Below are 22,125 nucleotides of genomic sequence, written 5' to 3'. Positions count from 1 at the left end.
AAATATCATCATGTTGGAGTTGAGAGATACCAGGAGCATTAGCTGGAATCTCCTGATCTATTGCCAAATTGCTTTTTGCCATTTTGAAAATTTATCAGTTTAGGACTTGATTAATGCCGCTTAACCCATTTAAAGATCATTTTACTTGCAAATCTGACTCATTCTAAGGTGGGATTATAAATTTGTATATACAAAATGGAACTTTCCTGGAATTATTCCTGACTACTCCCTCTTAGAGAACCAGAATGTTCTCTCAATACCCTTAGGGCAGATCCTACATACAGTAGAGTCGGCCCTTAACATACGCGGGGGTTAGGTAATAGAGATACCTGTGAATGTGAATCCGCGTATTTTTGCTGCCCCCCCCCCCCTAAAAACACCCCTGGGCCCCCCATGTCCTTATTTACCGTATATACCTGTGTGTAGTTCGAGTTTTTAAGACCAAATTTTTTGGCAAAAAATTGGGGGTCGACCTCTAAACGGGTAATAGTTTCGTCAGGTTGAAAAATATTTACCAGTAACTACCAGTAAACATTGGAAATTACGCACCACCAGCTGTGAGAGTCGGTACAGTTGCCAGGGCAGATCTCTTGCGTCATCATAGCAAGCCCAAAGTAGCCAAATGCATGGTATGGTAGCACAGGATGATGTAAAACATAAAGTATTCATTTATTAAAGTTTATTTATAGATAGTACTTAAATTTTTGTTCATTGCATTTGAAACATCAATCTTTGTTAATTAAATTTGAAACAAAAGAAAACTACGATAGCGTATTTCTAGATACCGGGTATTTTCATTAAAATATTACATCACAAGTATATTTTACCTTAACTGTGACTGAATGAACATATTCTCAGAAATAAATATGGAAATGTAATATTTTTACTGAAATGACGTACGTATTACAGTGGAAAGTGGGATAAAATCATGACGAAAACAATGACTTTTGCATTCTTTCATTGTTCAAAAGATTTTACCGTAGTCGCTTTTCGAATGGTCTTCAGTTAAAAAACTGTTGTACTGGGAGTATTACAATAATATTCTATCCTAATTCACTTGAATAAATACTACAATACCATATTTCTGAATATTTTCATTAAAATCCATCAAAATCATTTTCCTTGTCATCAGCACCAAACAGCTACTCCCAGTCCTCTCCTTGAACAGTATCGTCATATGGATCAACACCATCATCAGCCATAGGATCATCAATATCTTCATCCTCATTCACGCTCTCATTAGCCTCATAATCCCACAACAAGTCGTCTTCTGTTCCACCAAGAGCATTTGAAATCCTACATTTCTTAAAAGATTTCATCACAATTTCTGGTATGATTGCGACCAGGGCTCTGCCGTATCAGCTAGACGGTACACGTGTTTTTTGAATCGTTTTCAGTTAAAAACTGTTGCATCACAAGTGAATTAGGATAGAAGATTATTGTAATACAACAGTTTTTTAACTGAAAACGATTCGAAAAGCGATTACGGTAACATCTTTTGAACGAAAGAAAGCGAAAGTCATTGCTTTCGTCACTTTCCACTGTAATACGTACAGTCACTTCTGCAATAACGCGATAGTTGTGTTCTTGTAAAACATCATGTTATAGAAATTCGCGTAATAAAAATAACAGGGCTTATGGAGAAAATAGGGTTAGGTGCAGATTACTACTCGAAATCGAAAAAAATTTAGTAGTTAGCCTAACACAAAGGTTAACACAGTCTAAATAAATGTTACATTCATATCTAATAATGAAATCATACAGTAAATGTAACACTTTACCTTGACAAAATATGAATAGAACTTGATGGGGGAGAAGGGTGATTTTGAGGTTGATAACATCGAGCTTCTCTTCAAGGGTTATAGCCTTTCTTTTACGATCATCACCGGGAATGCGGTCACCAGAACGCTTCTTGGAGATATTCTTCTTTACCATATTCACAGTTAATACCAAAAAATTGGAGAAATAGTTAGCAAAAATCGAGTTACAGCAAACAAGCATTCGCGTTATACAAATATCGTTCCTCTGTTCATAAATTGCGTTAGAACCAATTTGCGTTGTCAAAACACGCGTTATAGCAGAACTCACTGTACGTCATTTCAGCAAAAATATTACATTTCCATATTCTCCGAAATAAATACAGTTTTACCCCGCCTAACGCGGTTTCACTTAACGCGTTTTCGCATATACGCGGTGCCTTGCCAAAGCTGAACTTTCACTTAACGCGGATTTTTTCCACATATACGCGGTGAGTGTCCGAGACGCTATTTTTAGATTTGCCCCACCCGCCACCCTGCCTGACTGCCTGTTTTAGCTCATAAAATTCATACAAATTACCAGGCCAGAATATAATTTACATTGCTGGAATTCTTATAATTTGGTGATCATTTTGAATATAAACATCATATATTTTGCTTTAAACTTACAATTTTTAGATAAAAATGTTTCTCTAGGTAACTATGGTATCTTTTGTGCAAAATATATGACATTTATATTCAAAATATTCCTGGTCTTACAAGGAATCCAGCAATGTCAATTATATTATCCTAACATTAGTTTGAGGTATTATTTATTAAAATTTAGTGGTTATCCCACACATCTCCTTGGGACGGTTGGTGGGGGGTGGGAGAGGAGGACCGACCATCTGTTACCCTGTGAAGAATTATTATTTTTTTTATTAACTGAAGATATTTGTTTTAGCTCATAAAATTCATACAAATTACCCGGTCAGAATATAATTTACATTGCTGGAATTCTTATAATTTGGTGATCATTTTGAATATAAACATCATAGATTTTGCTTTAAACTTACAATTTTTAGATAAAATTTTTTCTCTAGGTAACTATGTTATCTTTTGTGCAAAATATATGACATTTATATTCAAAATATTCCTGGTCTTACAAGGAATCCAGCAATGTCAATTATATTTTCCTAACTTTAGTTTGAGGTTATCCCACACATCTCCTTGGGACGGTTGGTGGGGGGTGGGGGGCGGAGGGAGGGACCGACCGACCATCTGTTAGCCGGCTGTGTAGTGTGAGAGGGGGAGGGAGTTGAGTCCATTATTTGAATGGACATTAACTTGGCGACTGTATTTCTCTATTTCTCTTAAGTATTAATTGTGTGCATGTACCATCATAAAATTAAGATGTTATTTTTACTACAACATAGGTATGTGCCTTCAAAAAGTGGAGTTTGGGGGTCGGGCCGGTTTCTATTGGAATTAATCCCATATGTTCTGTTGTTCACTTAACGCGGGACCCTCTGGGTTCAATTGACCGCGTTAAGTGGGGTACAACTGTAGTAGTTTTGCTGAAACGTAATGTATTTCAATGTTAATTTGGATGAACTACATGAAAACAAAAGACTTTACCTAACCTTCTGATGTTCAAGATATGTTACTCGTTTTTTTTAATAGTTTTCGGTTAAAATACTGTTATATTAGTGATATTCTATTCATACTGTGCTTGATATAATACATTCACGGAAATGTAATATTTTTGCAACTACCTACAATGCTGATGTCAACACAAGCGTGGTTACAGCGAGACTGACTGACTGAAGGAACGCGGGATGGCGCGGGCGATGTGTGTGTGTGTGTGTGTGTGGTGTGGCTGGCGGTGTGTGGTGTCGCGCGCGATTTGAATAATGTATATTCTTTTGAATGTATATTCCTCCAGCGGCAATCCGCGTATTTGCAAATCCGTGTAAGTTAAACCCGCGTATGTTAAGGGCCGACTGTATGCTTAAACAAAGCCGTGTTACACACTGACAAGTGAGGACACAACTTCACATGTTGTAACTACTCTCTAGGTTGTGAAAATTCTTGGCAAAATATGCTAAACACCCTTAATACTTGAGTACTGTATAATGCTAATACTTATGTTTTGAAGTCAATGAACTTCTGATTACTTTATATTATATTGGTTTCAAATTATTTTTGTGTACAGTGGAGGAGAAGATACTTTGGGGCGCCAGATGGAGGATGAGGAGCCTAATACTAATTTGGGGGAGATGGAGGGCAGTCAACCCATTACTCCACGACCTTCATCAACTGGTCCACAACAAAATCCCACTCAAGGTAAAGTAGTAACCACTTCTAGGTATGAGAGATCTCCAACTAACCAGGTGACTTTCTCAAACCCAGAAAAATCCTCCATCCCCGGAAATACTCCAGCGTCTAAATTATGCATCTTGCACAGACAAACACTAGCCCACATCGTCAGAATGTTTTTGTATGCTGGGGAGTTTCACAAGAGTCTAAACTACTGGAGTCTGTAAAAGCAATTCTAATTAAGTTAGAAACTCCATTTGTTAACTAAAATAATCCAGAATACTGTAGTTTATCTTAAAGTTTGGTTAAATAAATACAGGTATATATTTAAAAACTAAATATCTAAATGACATGGTCATGAACCAAGCTGTGCGTTACAGCAAAGATTGGTATTTTCCACTCCTATGGAGCTGTGGGGGATTAGTGGGTCTCGTGTAACTGACCTCATCTGACACAATGTCAGGTGGAGGTAGGGTGGGGGATTAGTGGTCTCATATTACTGACCTTCTGATACAATGTCAGGTCACCCATTGTTGGATGGGGGATTAGTGGGGCTAAGGACCTGAAGATGTCTTGAATAAACATGAAAGCTAAAATACAGTATTTTTTATACTTATACTTTTCACAATGTATCCCTTCAACATAACATTTTAAAATATGGAGCGAGAAAGCAGAAAGGTGGAGTGGAAAGTAGTGGTAACATGCACCAGTGTTGCCAAGTGCTAAGCTCCTCAACAGGTATTAATAAGCACAGATTATTACAGTAAACATATCTTTATTAATTACTAAATATAAAACAAAGTAAAAATTATTACAATGGGAATGGCAGGCATGGGGAGGAGTAGGAGACGACGGATCTTTTGGGGGGGTGTGCGGTCAGTCTCCCCTCCCTCCTCAAACCTCCCTCACTTCCTTATTCCTTACTGAATTTAATATTTTATCAATGATAAAACACACACCATAAGAGGCTGATCATACGAGAATATATAATAATAATAAATGTTGGAGGGTGTGTGTTGGAGGTGTGTGTGTGTGTGTCTCAGTAATAATAGCTAGGGCCCTTTTCTTGAAATGTATAAAATACATTAATGAAAATGAATGGAAATTAGAAATAGTAATAGATTTATAATTTGCAAAAAGTTGGATGGTCCATCATTATTTTTAGTCCTTTCATAAATACTGTATATGTACGTATATTAAAAAAATCCCTAAAATCTTTTGATATTTTACTGTATTATTCATTAATGAGTCATCCATCTTGCCACAAGTTGACTTGTGTTTCATGAACTATACACATACTGTATATGTAGCGATCTCTTGGTGAGGGAGGGAGGGTGCACTTGATACCTCCTACAATACCATATGAACAGGACTGATTCCCATCAGCTTACAGTTGCCATTTAGGGATTTTTCCAAAGTCATTATCCAATAGTATTGGGATGAAATGGGTGGGTATTAGAGCTTATTGTATTGATTTCGTTAACATTAAAGCCTCGACAAACTGTGGTTGTAGATATAGTAAAATTAAAGTAAAAAATATGTATCTTTAATTAATGTTATGGAATGTATGTTCAGTAGAAATGATCAATGAATTGGTAGAGAAAAAAAGGGAGACTGCTTGGGTGGCCAACATAATGTATGTATGCACTCATGGAAACACTGTTATTTATCTTCTGTACAAAAGATTCATTACTGTATTGTTTATTACTGAATATGTATTTGATTGAATTAGCGTTTATGTATGCAAAATGAACAATACGATTCATTAAAATATCAAAACACACAAGAGGAAACGAGATGGCATTGTTTTCGTGTTTACACCCATGACGATGGTTCTACATGTGAAACTGAAGAAAATAAGACCCTTGTTATAGCTGGAGTAAAATTGATGGAAAAAATAGATATGTATGTTTTAATTAATGTTATTTATGTAAATAAATAGAACAACAGAAGTAGCTAACCACTTATTAGTAGTTAATGGATCCACTTCAGAAAATATGTTCATTGCTTGCTCCATGTAAGCAAATGCTTCTGCCAAACGCTTAGTCGTGAGAAAGTGAGGTAGGGGTAATCTGTTGGTGTGATTGTGTTCTGGTCGTGTTCTTGTTCAAGTTGCATAAGTTCTTCATTAGTTAGGTCCTCTCTGTGACAGTTTAATAGCTCCTGAACATTCTCTTCATCAACTTCTTCAAATCCTTCAATGTATTTCCCAAGCTCAACAATATTTCTTTGAATGTTTGACACACACACGCACGCACATAGTATATTATTATTATGTCTAAATCACATGTAAGTTTGTATATTTTCTGCCACCGGCTGCAACTCTATTAACAAACCGTTTATTATTATTATTATTTTACTATGCTACTTTTTTCTTTTTTTTTAAATGGCCTCCAGCCTCCCCCAATAGCCACACCTTTATGTTGGTCGCACAATATATACATATATCTATATCATACAGTGATCCCTCGGTTAACGAATGCCTTGGTTAACAAAATTTCGGTTAACGAGTTACCTTCCATAAGAATATTCAATTTAGTTAACGAATTCCTTACGAAATTTTCCCAACATGTTTTCGCCTGCTTTTGCCTGCTCACCAGCTGTAGTATTAGTCCGCCAATACAGTTATCGGTTTTTGGGCTTAAATTCGTTACCATTTGAGTAAATATCAGAAGGTTGTACTATTCAATAATTTTCCAAGTCTTATATTAAAATTTTTAGTCATTTTAACAATTATTTAACATAATTGAAGTACAGGGAACTAGTTTTTAGCGCGCCAAACAGCCAGTTGACTCATCCAGAATGGCACCAGTTTGTGTCCCTGCTCAGTAGAGGAAGCATCTTGCTTGAGACTCTCTTGAACATAAACTATTTTTACGTTTTTTCAGTACAATTATTGGTCATTCTGAAGTTTATTTTACATATTGACAGCATATAATGCAGTGCAGTGTTGATTTAAAGAAAATAATCTTGAATTACACCAAGTGAACTAAAATTTTATGGGTGAAATGGCAACATGAAGCATGGGGTGACTTCTCTTCCACCCCAGTGCCTTCTCTTCTCCCTTCTCCTCCACCCCCATTCTAATTCCCATCATCATCAACCAGGAGCCTTCTACATGCACACCACAAAGTAAGTGTACTTTACTGCATTTATTTTTAGTTTATATGTAATTTTCGGTGAGCTGGAACCAATTACCCAAAATCCCATTGAAACAATGGTTTCGGTTAACGAACACAATTTGTTCCAGAAGGTCGTTCGTTAACCGAAACCATTGTTTCAATGGGATTTTGGGTAATTGGTTCCAGCTCACAGAAAATTACATACAAAGTAAAAGAAATGCAGTAAAGTACACTTACTTCGAGGTGTGTATGTAGAAGGCTCCTGGTTGTTGATGATGATGATGATGGGAATTAGAAGTGGGGGTGGAGGAGAAGGGAGAAGAGAAGGAAGTGGGGGTGGAAGAGAAATCACCCCATGCTTGATGCCGTCATTCACTCATAAAATTTTAAGTTCACTTGGTGTAATTCAAGATTATTTTCTTTAAATCCACACTGCACTGCACTATATATTGTCAATATGTTAAATACATTTCAGAATGACCAATAATTGTATTGTAAAAACATAAAAATACTCTGTGTTCATGAGACCCACAAGCAAGATGATTCCTCCACTGAACAGAGATACAAACTGAGGCCTTGGTGGGTGAGTGAAGTGGCTGTTGGGCGCACCAAAAACTAGTTCCCTGTACAGTATTGCAATTATGTTAAATAAGTGTTAAAATGATTAAAAAATTTAATATAAAATTTGGATAATTGTTGAATAGTACAACCTTCTTGATATTTACTCCAATTATAACGAATGTAAGCCCTAGAACCGATTACAGTACTGTATTGGTGGACTAACCTTCCAGCTGGTGAGCAAGTCAAAGCATGTCGAAACATTTTCGTAAGAATTTCGTTAACCGAATTGAATATTCTTATGGAAGGTAATTCGTTAACTGAAATTTCGTTAACTGAGGCATTCATTAACCGAGGGACCACTGTATGTAAAGAATTTTTGTAGCATGTTATGATACAACAATTTGCTCTGGCGCTTCCATACATCTAAAATTCGAATTTTTCCAAAATTCGTATACTTCATGGGCCCATGCAATTCAAATTTTCGAGGTTGCACTGTAATATGAGAGATAATAAGACCACTAATCCCCCCACCCTACCTCCACCTGACATTGAATCAGGTCAGGTCAGGTCAAGTCCCCCCAAAAAACTTTAGCTTTCATCTTTATTCAAGACATTTTCAGAAAATTGTCTCGATTTTCAACCTCCAAAAATTTGTTCCTAAAGCCAGAAATTTTTGGAAAAATCTGGGTTTTGGAATGATTTTTCAAGCAAATTTTAATTCAGGCTATTGGAGATTTCCGGGTTTGAGGGATTCCGGCTAATGGAGATATTACTGTACAAGGAAATCTCCCAAAACTAGCCAAAATAGGTGCTGCTTGGAATGGAAAATAATCAAAACACCTAGTTCACAAAAATTATAATACTAAATTATGTCTCGACATAACACTACCCTCTCCTTAATCCTTGTGTCGTCCCGACACAACTACCGTATTTTTCGGCTTGGAAGACGCTGCATCGTGGAAGAAGCACCCTGATTTTGGAAATGAAATTCTAAAAAAAAAAAATTACGGGTTTTAGCCCACCTGGGCACAGGTCACTGACCCACATTGGGGCCTAGGGGGCAAAAATGTAATAATAATAATAATAATAATAATAAAGAAATACAAAAATGAAAAAAAATATCAAGAGTGAGAAACAATATACCTGTATGTATGTTGTGTTGTCAAAGTAAGAGAAACAATTGAGACCCTGCAGAAAGTCAGATCATCAACCTGGGACTTGGTCACATAGCAGCAGGGTCTACCATTAGACACACACCTCTTTGAATATCATCACTTAGAACTGCTTATCAGTCGTCATTTTCATCAATTTAAAAAAAAATCTGTATAAGGTGAAATCTTTAATACAGCACTCATTTTATACACCTGGTCACCTCCACACCTTAGGGGCTGTAGTGTTTACATTCTTTCTCTTGTTTTTGTCGGTATGACAATGACGGGAAATATTTTCCAACAGTAGAAGGTAAGCAAATGTAAACATGTACATCAACATCTATATAAAACAACAAACCTTTATTTAAAAACAAAATAAAAGTAAAAGAACAACTTGTTTTTTGCAAAACCAGTGACTGATTGGTTCTACATAATTATAAAACTGAAGAAAATATGTCCTCCATTGTAGCTGTATTAAAATTAATGTAGAAAAATTAATATGGTTGTTTTAAGTAATGTTATTTAATGTTAATAAATGGAACAATGGAAGTAGTTAACAATTAAGGGTAAAAAAAAGTGAGATCACGTATGTAAGTGAGCACATGTGTAAACATATCATCATTACTCTTCATAAGAATATGAAAGCAACACTTATTTACTGTTCATATATATTTTAATTAATGTTTCTGAATTAAAAAAAATATCTACCCACCAGTGGTAATAAAGTTGAAAACATAAGGACAGCCAATGTTGTTGTGTGTGTGTTTTTACTTGGATGACGAAGGTGTATTTAAATTTGGAAGATTTTAATTTTGTGGGGCTTTTACAGTCTAAATGGGTATCCAAATATGAGAGCCTACTGTAAATAGGTGTCCAAATATGAGAACCTACATATAAAGAAACAAACATTCCTGCATTTGAGACCAGCAGACAACCTTTAGCAATTCCTCAATAGATGGCGCTGCCGCACCACTGCCATTAGTAAACAAACACACAGCAGCAAGGGTTTATTATTATTTTTTTTCGCAATATATCAACAATATTAGTTAAACCAATAGTTTTATAGTACAGGTTGTACCACTCTAGTCTGGCATTCTGTGGTCCGGAAACTCCCGTGGTCCAGAACGATTTTAGTTTGTCCAATAGGTAGATAGGCAGCTTTTTTTTTTTTTTTTTTTTTTTTTTTATCTGAATTATTATTATTATTACAGGAGGAGTATTAAATTTTTGCCCCTCAGGCCCTAATGTGGGTCAGTGACCTATTCCCGGGTGGGCTAATCCCCTTACAGAAAAAAAAGCCGCGGGAAATTAAGGTTTGTTTACATCCGGCAGTTCGGCTGCTCTCTCTCTCTCTCTCTCTCTGCTTGTCTGTACAGAGTACAACATTTAACCCTTCAATATATATGAGCAGAAATAAGTGTTGCTTTCATATTCTTATGTAGAGTAATGACGATATATTTTCACATGTGCGCACTTACATACGAGCAGTCTCACTTATTTTTTTTACCATTAATGGTTAGCTACTTATATTGTTCTATTTATTAACATTAAATAACATAACAGGTACTTCAAGCAACCATATTCATTTGTTTACATTAATTTTACTACAGCTAAACTCAGGGTCTTATTTTCTTCAGTTTTATATGTAGAACCAATCAGTCACTGGTTTCGTAAGCTTTAACATAAACAATGCCGGCAGCTGTCTCGTCTCCTCTAATATTCCACGTATTATTAATAAATTGTACTGTTAATTTTGCACACACATACATTAATTCAATAAAAACAAATTCAGAAACATTAATTAAAATATATATGCACAGTAAATAAGTGTTGCTTTCATATTCTTATGTAAAGTAATGATGATATGTTTTCACGTGTGCGCCTGCGCACTTACATATGCGATCTCCCTTTTTTCTTTACCATTATCGTTAGCTACTTCTATTGTTCCATTTATTAACATTAAATAACATTACTTAAAACAACCATATTAATTTTACTACAGCTACAACCAAGGTCTTATTTTCTTCACTTTTATATGTAGAACCAGTCAGTCACTGGTTTTGTAATCAACGAATACAATGCTGTGTCATTTCCTCGTGTGTTTTAATATTCTACGTATTATTAATGAATTGTATTGCTCATTTTGCACACATAAACATTAATTCAATAAAAAAGACATTCATAATAAACAATAATGAATCTTTTGTACATAAGAGAAATGACGCTGTTTACACGATTATGCACGTCGTCTGCACGTTGGCGGGCCCTTCAAACCCGTCGAAATTCATGTTTCTGCCGTCAAAATTTTTATTTATTTATTTTTTTGTGTGTTCCAATAAAATACGTTAAGAATTAAAAACTCGCGAAATTTGAGAAGCTACTATACAACATTTAACCCTTCAATATGTCTTCAAAGAGACCATGATGCAGAGAAAGTGGTGCTAGTGCTTCCAGGCATAAGCACAAGTCACTATCTATCCAGGAAAAGGGTGAATTTCCATGGTCCGGCAATTTCCATGGTCCGGCACCGGTCAGGTCCCGAGGTTGCCGGACTAGAGAGGTACAACCTGTACTGTATAGAGAATACTTGTACTGTAATTGTTAAGTACTGTAATGAGGTAACAGTCTTTGTAAGGGGCTGATTTAAAAAACCTCTGCTACAACTCATCGACTAGCATCCTGGAAGACGCAGGGTAATTTTCGAGATATATTTTTGTCATAAAAAGTGCGTCTTTTAAGCCGAAAAATACGGTATTCACTATACAGTATACATTATAATCCCAAAACTTTGTTGGCCTCTTCTCCTGCTGCTGCTGATGATGTACAGGGATGTCTTCAGAGTCCTCTCTTGATACAACAACCTCAGTCCTCTCTCCTGTCACGTCTAATTCCACTGAGAGGGAACAGTGCTCCTCTTCCTGGTCCATGGTCGGGTTCTCAGATCGGTATGGCCCCTAGTTCTTCCAGAATCTCCGGTCTGGTTCTCGTTGGTGGTAGGTGACGCTCCTCAGAGTCTTCCCAGGTGCACTGCCTTGGCCCATGATACTGCCACAGACAATTGACATGGACTACCTTTGGCTGAGCCTTCCTTCCTTCCCTGATCCGGTAGGTCACATCTGAAAGGCGTTCCACTACAGTGTATGGTGTTTCCCATGTACTCTGTAAATTAGGTGACTGACCTTTCTTCCACAGAGGGTTATACAGCCAGACCTTATCACCATCCTTTTAACAGACTTGGCTTCCTTTGACATAATGGTTGCGCTTCTTCACTCCACCTGAGAATTAAAGAGCTCCTCGGATATGATGATAGACCTCCATCAACCTTGCTTGGAGGCTTTTGACATAACTGGTGGTTTCTTCAGGTAGTTCTTCATCAGGTGGTCTTACTGTCAGCAGGTCCACTGGTAGCTACAGTTTGTGACCCAGCATCAAATTTGCAGGTGTGTATCCAGTTGACTCGTGGGCAGTAGACCAATATGCTATCAGCAGCAGAGCAGGCAGCTTCTAGTCTCATTCTGTCTGTTCCTCAGCACAGTACTTTGCCAGTTCTTGTCCAAGGTCTAATTAAACTTTTCCACCATTCTGTCTGACTGTGGCCAAGGTGGAGTGGCCCTAGTCTTCCTTATGCCCAACAGTTTACAGCACTTGCTGAACACAGCTGACTCAAAGTTTTTGCCCTGGTCCGAGTGCAACTCGTGGGGCACACCAAACAGGCAGAAGAACTGGTTAACTAGCATCCTGGCAACAGTTGTGGTTTCCTGATTTGGGATGGCATAAGCTTCTAGCCACTTAATTAAGTAATCCATGGCCACACAGGTGTACCTATTCCCATCTGCAGTGAGTGGCAGAGGTCCTCCAATATCCACTCCATTGGTGTGCCTGCATAGTACAACAGCAGTGAGTCATGCGTGTGCTGCTTTGGTCCATTTTTGGTACACCATCTCTCGAACCCGGAAATAAAATCCCTCATCCCCAGAATTTTCAGTTACCCAGAAAAATTTTCTCGGAATTTCCAGAAAATGTGCCTGAATTTCATCTTTCAAAATCGGAAAAAAACTCCCCATCCCCGTAATTTTCTGGAATGTTACAGGTACCGGGAAATTTTTTTCGGAATTTTCCGGAACATGTGCCCCTCGGAAAACTATTCCCAAAGCCGGAATTTTTTGGAAAATTCCGTCTTTGGGAGCAATTTTCCGAGAAAATTTCAATTCTGGTTATCGGAGAGTTGTGGGTTTGAGGGATTCTGGCTAACGGAGATATTACTGTACAGTAATACCCCGCTTTACGCGGTTCTGGTTTACGCGTTTCTACATTTACGCGGTACCCTGCCAGAACCGGAATTCCCACTTTACGCGGTGCATCTACTCATATACGCGGGTGAAGTATAATTTTTTTATTTAGCTCATAAAATTCATACAAATTACCCGGCCAGAATATACAGTATTACCCCGCCTAACGCGGTTTCACTTAACGCGTTTTATCATATACGCGGTGCCTCGCCAGAGCTGAACTTTCACTTAACACGGATTTTTTCCACATATACGCGGTGAGTGTCCGGCTCCAGACGCTATTTTTAGATTTGCCCCACCCTGCCTGACTGCCTGTTTTAGCTCATAAAATTCATACAAATTACCCGGCCAGAATATAATTTACATTGCTGGAATTCTTATAATTTGGTGATCATTTTGAATATAAACATCATATTTTTGCATTAGACATACAAATTTTAGATAAAAATTTTTCTCAAATTAACTATGTTATCTTTTGTGCAAAATATATGACATTTATATTCAAAATATTCCTGGTCTTACAAGGAATCCAGCAATGTCAATTATATTATCCTAACTTTAGTTTGAGGTATTATTTATTAAAATTTAGTGGTTATCCCACACATCTCCTTGGGACGGTTGGTGGGGGGTGGGGGGGAGGGAGGGACCGACCGACCATCTGTTACCCAGTGAAGAATTATTATTTTTTTTTATTAACTGAAGATATTTGTTTTAGCTCATAAAATTCATACAAATTATCCGGTCTGAATATAATTTACATTGCTGGAATTCTTATAATTTGATGATCATTTTGAATATAAACATCATATTTTTGCATTAGACATACAAATTTTAGATAAAAATTTTTCTCAAATTAACTATGTTATCTTTTGTGCAAAATATATGACATTTATATTCAAAATATTCCTGGTCTTACAAGGAATCCAGCAATGTCAATTATATTATCCTAACTTTAATCTGAGGTATTATTTAATACTAAATGTTAAAAACCCTGGAAGGGAGGATTGGTGGGGGGTGGGGGGGAGGGTTGGGACTGACCGCGCGGTTGGAAGAGGGGGGGAGGCAAGGTGGGGTACTTTGATTGACAGATAGTGTTGTGAAGATTATTTTTTTTTTTATTAACTGAAGATATTTGTTTTAGCTCATAAAATTCATACAAATTACCCGGTCTGAATATAATTTACATTGCTGGAATTCTTATAATTTGATGATCATTTTGAATATAAACATCATATTTTTGCATTAGACATACAAATTTTAGATAAAAATTTTTCTCAAATTAACTATGTTATCTTTTGTGCAAAATATATGACATTTATATTCAAAATATTCCTGGTCTTACAAGGAATCCAGCAATGTCAATTATATTATCCTAACTTTAGTTTGAGGTATTATTTATTAAAATTTAGTGGTTATCCCACACATCTCCTTGGGACGGTTGGTGGGGGGTGGGGGGGAGGGAGGGACCGACCGACCATCTGTTACCCAGTGAAGAATTATTTTTTTTTTTTATTAACTGAAGATATTTGTTTTAGCTCATAAAATTCATACAAATTATCCGGTCTGAATATAATTTACATTGCTGGAATTCTTATAATTTGATGATCATTTTGAATATAAACATCATATTTTTGCATTAGACATACAAATTTTAGATAAAATTTTTTCTCAAATTAACTATGTTATCTTTTGTGCAAAATATATGACATTTATATTCAAAATATTCCTGGTCTTACAAGGAATCCAGCAATGTCAATTGTATTATCCTAACTTTAGTTTGAGGTATTATTTATTAAAATTTAGTGGTTTTCCCCCAAAAATTTCTCTGAGAGGGAAGAGCCAGTGAGTGTAGTGTGAGAAGAGGGGGAGGGAGTTGAGTCCATTATTTGAATGGACATTAACTTGGCGACTGTATTTCTCTATTTCTCTTAAGTATTAATTGTGTGCATGTACCATCATAAAATTAAGATGTTATTTTTACTACAACATAGGTATGTGCCTTCAAAAAGTGGAGTTTGGGGGTCGGACCGGTTTCTATTGGAATTAATCCCATATGTTCTGTTGTTCACTTAACGCGGATTTCACTTAACGCGGGACCCTCTGGGTTCAATTGACCGCGTTAAGTGGGGTACAACTGTAATTTACATTGCTGGAATTCTTACAATATGATGATCATTTTTGCATTAGACATACAAATTTTAGATCTAATGCAAGAATTTTGTTTACACAGAGCAAATATGTTATCTTTTGTGCAAAATATATGACGTGTATATTCAAAATATTCCTGGTCTTGCAAGGAATCCAGCAATGTCAATTATATTATCCGAACTTGAGTCTGAGGTATTGTATATTACTAAAAATGTAAATATACTGTTTTAACCCAAACATTTCTCTGGTAGGGAGGGAAGGTGGGGGGTAGGGAGGGAGGGAGGAGGGACTCAGCAAGCGTGGGAAGAGGGGGGAGCATGAGGTGGGGTATTTTGATTGACAGATAGTGTCTGGGTGAAGTATATTTTTTTTATTTACTGAAGAAATTTGTTTTAGCTAATAAAATTCATACAAATTACCCGGCCAGAATATAATTTACAGTGCTGGAATTCTTACAATATGATGATCATTTTGAATGAAAACATCATGGGTTTTTCATTAGACATACAAATTTTAGATCTAATGCAAGAAATTTGTTTACACAGAGCAAATGTGTTATCTTTTGTGCAAAATATATGACGTGTATATTCAAAATATTCCTGGTCTTGCAAGGAATCCAGCAATGTCAATTATATTATCCTAACTTTAGTCTGAGGTATTATTTATTACTATACCTTAAAATCTAGTGTTTTCACCCAAACATTTCTCAGAGAGGTAGGAGCAAGCGAGGGGAAGGGGGGAGGAGGGAGTTGAGTCCATTATTTGAATGGACATTAACTTGGCGACTGTATTTCTCTTAAATATTAATTGTGTGCATAACATCATAAAATTAAGATGATATTTTTACTACAACATAGGTATTGTGTCGATATTGTGTCCGAAAAAGTGGAGTCTGGGGGTCGGCCCAATCTCTATTTCAATTAATCCTATATGTTCTGTTATTCCATTTATGCGTTTCTCATTTTACGCGGACCTCCGCGGGTTCAATTGACTGCGTAAATCGGGGTATTACTGTATCTATTAAGATTTTGTGTTAGTCATAATGACATGACGGATGTAGGATTTTGACAGTGCTACTGATAGAACAGGAGTCGTTGTGTTCATTTTGAAATTCATCAGACCCCACTATGGAAGTATTTTTAGAGCGAGTGTACATTCAATGTAATTTGGTTCTCATGACTATTTAATTTTTCTAAAAATATATGTTCTTCACATTTTGCTGTAGGTGCCTTGAGATCTCCAAGATCCCGCAGACAGCGCTCAACATCTCAGTCACAAACTTCCCGCATCAGAGAGCCAATCTTGCGGGGTCGAAGACGTACCATTTACACAGCTGGTAGACCTCCATGGTATGATTGTCAAGGGCAGCTAGTTGAGCCCTTTGTTATCGGTAAGTTCAACTTTCACTAATTTATTGATATTTTCTCTTTACCTGTACTTAAAATCCAAGTTTTTTTGTAGTTGTTGTACAGAAATTCATTTCTGTTTGCACTTGGGAGCAATGGAATGGAAGAAAGAAGGGGGGTTTTCCTTCTTGTAAATATTTTTTATTTTTTGCAACATTCACTGTTAACACTCAGAGTTTTGCGTATGAAGTGAAAAATGTAAATAAAACAGTTTTAGAAGGCAGGCGTGCCGTGGGTGTCAACAAAGGCTGTAAGAGACTGCTCTTTAAAAGTCCTATTTCTGACGAATTCAGCGAGTCTACTAATCCCACTTTGTATAGTAAGACCTAGTTAACAGCACAGTGGCATCTACGCTTTTTGAAGTTTTGAACTTTGTCATTTTTTTAATAAAACATCTGGTCTTACCACCTGGTCCCTCTGGTTGAAGATTTTTAAGTTTGTGCAATGTGAAGTGTGACGTAGCAGTGACGGCTTTACCACTCCACCTCAAACAAGCCAACTATCTACCTGACTGCAGTGTTGCCAAATTGCCCCATGCCTGCCGTTAAATGCTCCTGTTCGTTGGAAACGGCGGCAATAGGTGACAGTGATGCTGAAGAGTTTCATCTTGAGGACAAGTCTAAGAAGCACTTTGTCTGGGGTTGTAGAGGGTGACCACCTCCTATCATCGGGGTCCCCAAGTGAACTTACTTGTGGCTTTCGTCTTCTCGCCATTCCTCGGTACTTGCCTCTGAGCATACGGATGACCTGGTTCTTCCGTCACTGCTCTCCACTTCAGGACTCAACACTTCACCTTCGCCGAGGTTCTACAGCCATAATTGTCACCACACAAATGGACGAGACGGTACTCCTACTCACTCAAGTGACCTTTCCTGCTCCCCAGGGGGAGGTGATGCTGAAGTTCACCACCATCACCCCAGAAACTCGTTGTACCAAGGTAATGGTTCGCCACGTACCCTGAGAGATCCCTGTCGACGGTCTTCGCCCTCTTCTCCCACAACTACTGGACATGGAGCGCCGCATCAACCTGGTCTCCAAACGTCCATCCAACGAACTCACCGGCAGGTGGGTGGGCCCCCTCCCCCCGAAGGTGAATGTAAGACCAATTCACAACTGTCCTCTCGACTGATTTATCGGAACCCTGAAAATCTGTGGTCGTTGGCAATCGTGGAAACGCCGCACCTGGGAGTGCATGAGCATGGTTGCCTGCGGTTTCTGTGCCGGTCCCCACAACACAGTGGAATGCAAATCGAAAATTCAGAACAAAATCCCAGCTGTTCCATGGTGTGTCAATTGCCATGGCAGTCACCACGCCTGGAATGCCAACTGCCCACAGCATTCTGGCACTCGCCCAGGGAAAACTTACCTTGTTCCACCACCCTCGTCTCTGACGAAGCCCCTGCCAACCAAACCTCACTCCTCTCCACCACCGCCTTTTCCATTCACCAAGGATTTTCCATTGATTTCCTCTCCCCTACCATCCCTCCTATGACCCTACTACCCATCCTTTCTTCCCTTCCTCCCTCTCTCTACCATTCTTGGAATGAGGTCATTGCTGTCCCTGCCATACAGTCACCACCACCTCCTGCCCACCTGGACCCCAGCTGTCTCTCACCAGCACCACCACCTCTTGCTCGCCTGAACCCTCACCATCCCTCTCCGTCACCACCACCACCACCTCCTGTCCAGGCGGGCCCTCGCCATTCCTTGCCGCCACCTCCAGCTCCTGCACAGGTACACCGGGTTGGTTCTATGGAAACAATCACTTTCAGTCTGGATCACCACTCCAAGCAAGTCAACCTTTTCTCTGCCCAACTCACCTCGTTTGCAACTGTGCAGAGGCAACAACAACTCATTCTGAACACCCTGAGCCAACAGGTGTGCACTTTGCAAGCCCTGGTGACCCGCCTCCTTCCTTCTCCCGAGATGGAGGATCCATCCCTCGCTTCCCCACTCCTCCATCTCCAATATCCTCAACAGAATATGATACCTCCTCAGGAGCCCCGTCTATCTCCACTGACTCTTCATCTCACAGCCGGAGGCCGCTCCCTCCTCTTCTGACAATGGAACATCCAGGGATTTAGACCTCGCCGGACAGACCTCGCCCAGTTTGTGCTCTCCCATCAAGTAGATGTCGCTCTACTTCAGGAAACTATCACAGACGATGTTACTCCACTCCGCCTCTCTGGCTAAACAGTTTACACCCTGCGTCGGTCCTGTGGACTGACTCATGGCCTCCTCACTCTTGTGCCGTGCATGACTGTCAATCGCGCTGCCCCTCCACGCCTTCCCCATCACCCCAGAAGTACCACCAACTATGGTATCGTATCCCTGCCATGAGACATCTCCGGCAGGTAACTGTGATCTGCACTCTGCTATACGGAGGTCTCGCTCTCCAGAGAACTGGGAAGACTTAAAAAACTTGCGCTCCTTTGCAACTCAGGAGCGTTGTCGGGTTCGTGAGGCAGACTGGCTATCCTTCACGGGGTCTCTATTGTTCCAGTCATCACCCTCCTATGTCTGGAATCGGATTAATGTTATAGGGTACTCGACGGAGGCCTCCTCCCCACCCTGACCGCTCCTCCATTGCCTGCTCTTTAATAGAGGACTGGGCACAAGCTTCCTCCCCTGAGGCACTTCCAGATCTTTTGCAGGAGGCAGTGCAGGCTCGCATCGATGCGTCTGAGCCTGTTGTTCGTGCTGTTCTTACCTCCCCTGCCCCCACTGATCATCTCATCACACAGTTCGAGCTTGACAGTGCTCATCGCTCTGGAAAAGACACCTCTCCTGGGGATGACCAGATAACCTACCCCTCCCTCAACGCCTGTACTGATATTTCTATCGGCCCCTTGCTCGCTCTACAATATGTCTTATGAACACGGGGTTCTCCCGTCCAACTGGAAAAATGCCACTATTATCCCCATCCCTAAGCCGGGAAATCCTGGGAAATATCGACCCATTAGTCTTACCTCCTGTGTTTGCAAGATGATGGAGAGGATACTCCACCGTTGCCTTCTTCACACCATAGGCGGCTTCCACAACTCCCTCAATGGTTTCATACAACATCGCAGCACAGCACACTCCATTGCTTCCTTTTATTGTAATCAGACTGCTCACGTCTCCGTCTTCCTTGATATCTAGGGAGCCTTTGATACGGCTCAGCCTGCCCTCATTTTAGCTGAACTTGCGCTGTTAAGGGTTAAAGGGCGATTTCTTCGATGGATCGCCTTTGACCTCGCTGGACGTCAGGCCCGGGTTTGCGTTAAAGGCTGTATATCTCCTGTTCAAGAAATGGACCTCGGCATCCCTCAAGGTGAAGTCTTGAGTCCCACCTTGTTTAGCACTCATGCATTCCATTGCATCTCTCCCGTGGCCGACAGAAGTTGTTCACTCAGGATATGCCGACGATATCCTCCTCCAAGCCCCTGACTACCTCAGTATGCAGGAAGCCCTTGATCTGGTCTCCAGAAAGTGTGATTCACTTGGTTTCCTTCTTTCAATTGCGAAAACAAAAGCCGTGTGGCACGGTTGTATTGTACCACCCCCCCCCTTCTCTTATCAGGAACGCCCTTGGACTGGGTTAATGGCACAAAATACCTGGGTGTTCATGTAACTCGCACATGTCAGATCCCCGAAGTCCGCTGTCTTTGAGACATATGCTTTCGGCGTCTTGCTCCCCTCTCTACCATGTGCAGGGGTTCCCTTGGTGCCACCATCCCTGAACTTCTCACCATGTACAAGTCCTTTGTCCGCTCCTGTGTCGACTACACCGCCCCTGCCCTCGTCAACATTAGTCGGACTGCTGTCAACCGTCTCGAAGTCATCCAGAGGAAAGCTGCTCGTATCATCCTTGGGGCTCCTCAGTGGACACGCTCTACTTCTCTATATACCGAACTTGGTCTTTCCCCCTTACAGGATTGTATCCCGGAGTTTTACCTGAAAACTACCGTTTCCATTCTACTGGATCCCCGAGGCAACTATGTCCAAGCCAACTTGACTTCTGCTATCCGAGGCTGACCTCCATCTAGAAGACAGTAGCGAGGGTCACTCATCCGAGCCCTTCAGGAACAAGACCTCCTGCCTGATATTGTTGTCACCCCTACTGTTGGTTTGCCTCCTTCTCCCTGGCTGGATTTTCTACCTGAAGTGATTGCCCTCGGGGGACCGCCCCCGAAATCCCACGCATACCCTGTTATTCATTATTCTCCGCACATAAGAACATAAGAACATAAGAATGGAGGAAACTGCAGCGGGCCTATTGGCCCATACTGGGCAGTCCCGTTTACACCCAACCCCTATTGCTCATATGAGCATCCAACCTATGTTTGAAGCAATTCAGCGTATTCGAGTTAATGATGATATTTGGTAACTTGTTCCATTCATCCACTACTCTGTTTCCAAACCAGTGTTTACCTATTTCACGCCTAAATCTAAATTTGTCTAATTTAAAACCATTGTTACGAGTTCGCTCCTGGTTGGATAGTTTGAGTACCTTTGTAATGTCCCCTTTGTTTAGCCCTGCCTTCCACTTATACACCTCTATCAGGTCGCCCCTCGCTCTACGTCTCTCGAGGGAGTGCAAATTAAGATGCTTTAACCTGTCTCTATACTCAAGGTTCCTAATGCCCGGGATTAGTCTTGTCATTCTCCTCTGAATTCTTTCCAAGGATTCTATATCCATTCTGTAATACGGTGACCAGAACTGAACTGCGTAATCCAGGTGCGGTCTCACAAGAGCAAGATACAGTTTTAGGATGACCTCGCTAGTCTTGTAACTAACACTCCTTTGTATGAACCCAAGTACTTTATTAGCCTTGTTACGAGCAAAAACACATTGTTTACTTGGCTTAAGGTTCCTACTTATCATTACTCCTAAATCTCTCTCGCAGTCGGATTTCTCTATGGCATCGTTGTTCATCTGGTATCTGGTTTCCCTGTTTACATCTCCTATACTGAGTACTTTACATTTGTCGACATTGAATTTCATCTGCCATTTTTCAGACCATTGGAAAAATTTGTTTAGATCTTCCTGTAGTTTTGCCGAGTCCTCGTCAGATTTGATAACACGTCCTATTTTAGTGTCATCAGCAAATTTACTTATGTTGCTGTCTATGCCGATATCTATGTCGTTTATGTATATAATAAACAATAATGGTCCAAGTACTGAGCCTTGGGGAACTCCACTTGTGACGTTGCTCCAATGGGACTTAGTGCGTTAATGCTCACTCGCTGTTTCCTGTCCTGTAACCACGCCCTAATCCATTTAAGGATGTCACCTTTGATGCCATGAGCTTCTACCTTTCTAATTAGTCTTTCGTAGGGGACTCTGTCGAAGGCATTGCTAAAGTCGAGATAAACCACATCATAATTGTGCCCCTCGTCCACCGATTCGA

General features: G+C 39.7%; 1 protein-coding gene across 1 annotated transcript in view; it reads left to right on the top strand.

Annotated features, from left to right (window-relative positions):
* Positions 1–16,755, top strand: part of LOC121867075 (uridine-cytidine kinase-like 1) — a 28,434-nt gene extending 11,679 nt beyond the window's left edge. Inside the window, exons 2-3 of the mRNA XM_042366831.1 lie at positions 3,952–4,082; positions 16,552–16,755. Coding sequence (XP_042222765.1) covers positions 3,952–4,082; positions 16,552–16,736 — 316 coding nt within the window. The 3' untranslated portion in view covers positions 16,737–16,755. The remainder of the gene's footprint in view (positions 1–3,951; positions 4,083–16,551) is intronic.
* The last annotated feature ends 5,370 nt before the right edge of the window (positions 16,756–22,125 follow it).

The sequence above is a fragment of the Homarus americanus genome, unplaced genomic scaffold (genome assembly GCF_018991925.1).
Source record: "Homarus americanus isolate GMGI-L3 unplaced genomic scaffold, GMGI_Hamer_2.0 scaffold6317, whole genome shotgun sequence".
Classification (NCBI taxonomy): domain Eukaryota; kingdom Metazoa; phylum Arthropoda; class Malacostraca; order Decapoda; family Nephropidae; genus Homarus; species Homarus americanus.
Note: the sequence above shows the minus strand (reverse complement) of the source record. Positions and strands in the feature narration are given on the sequence as shown.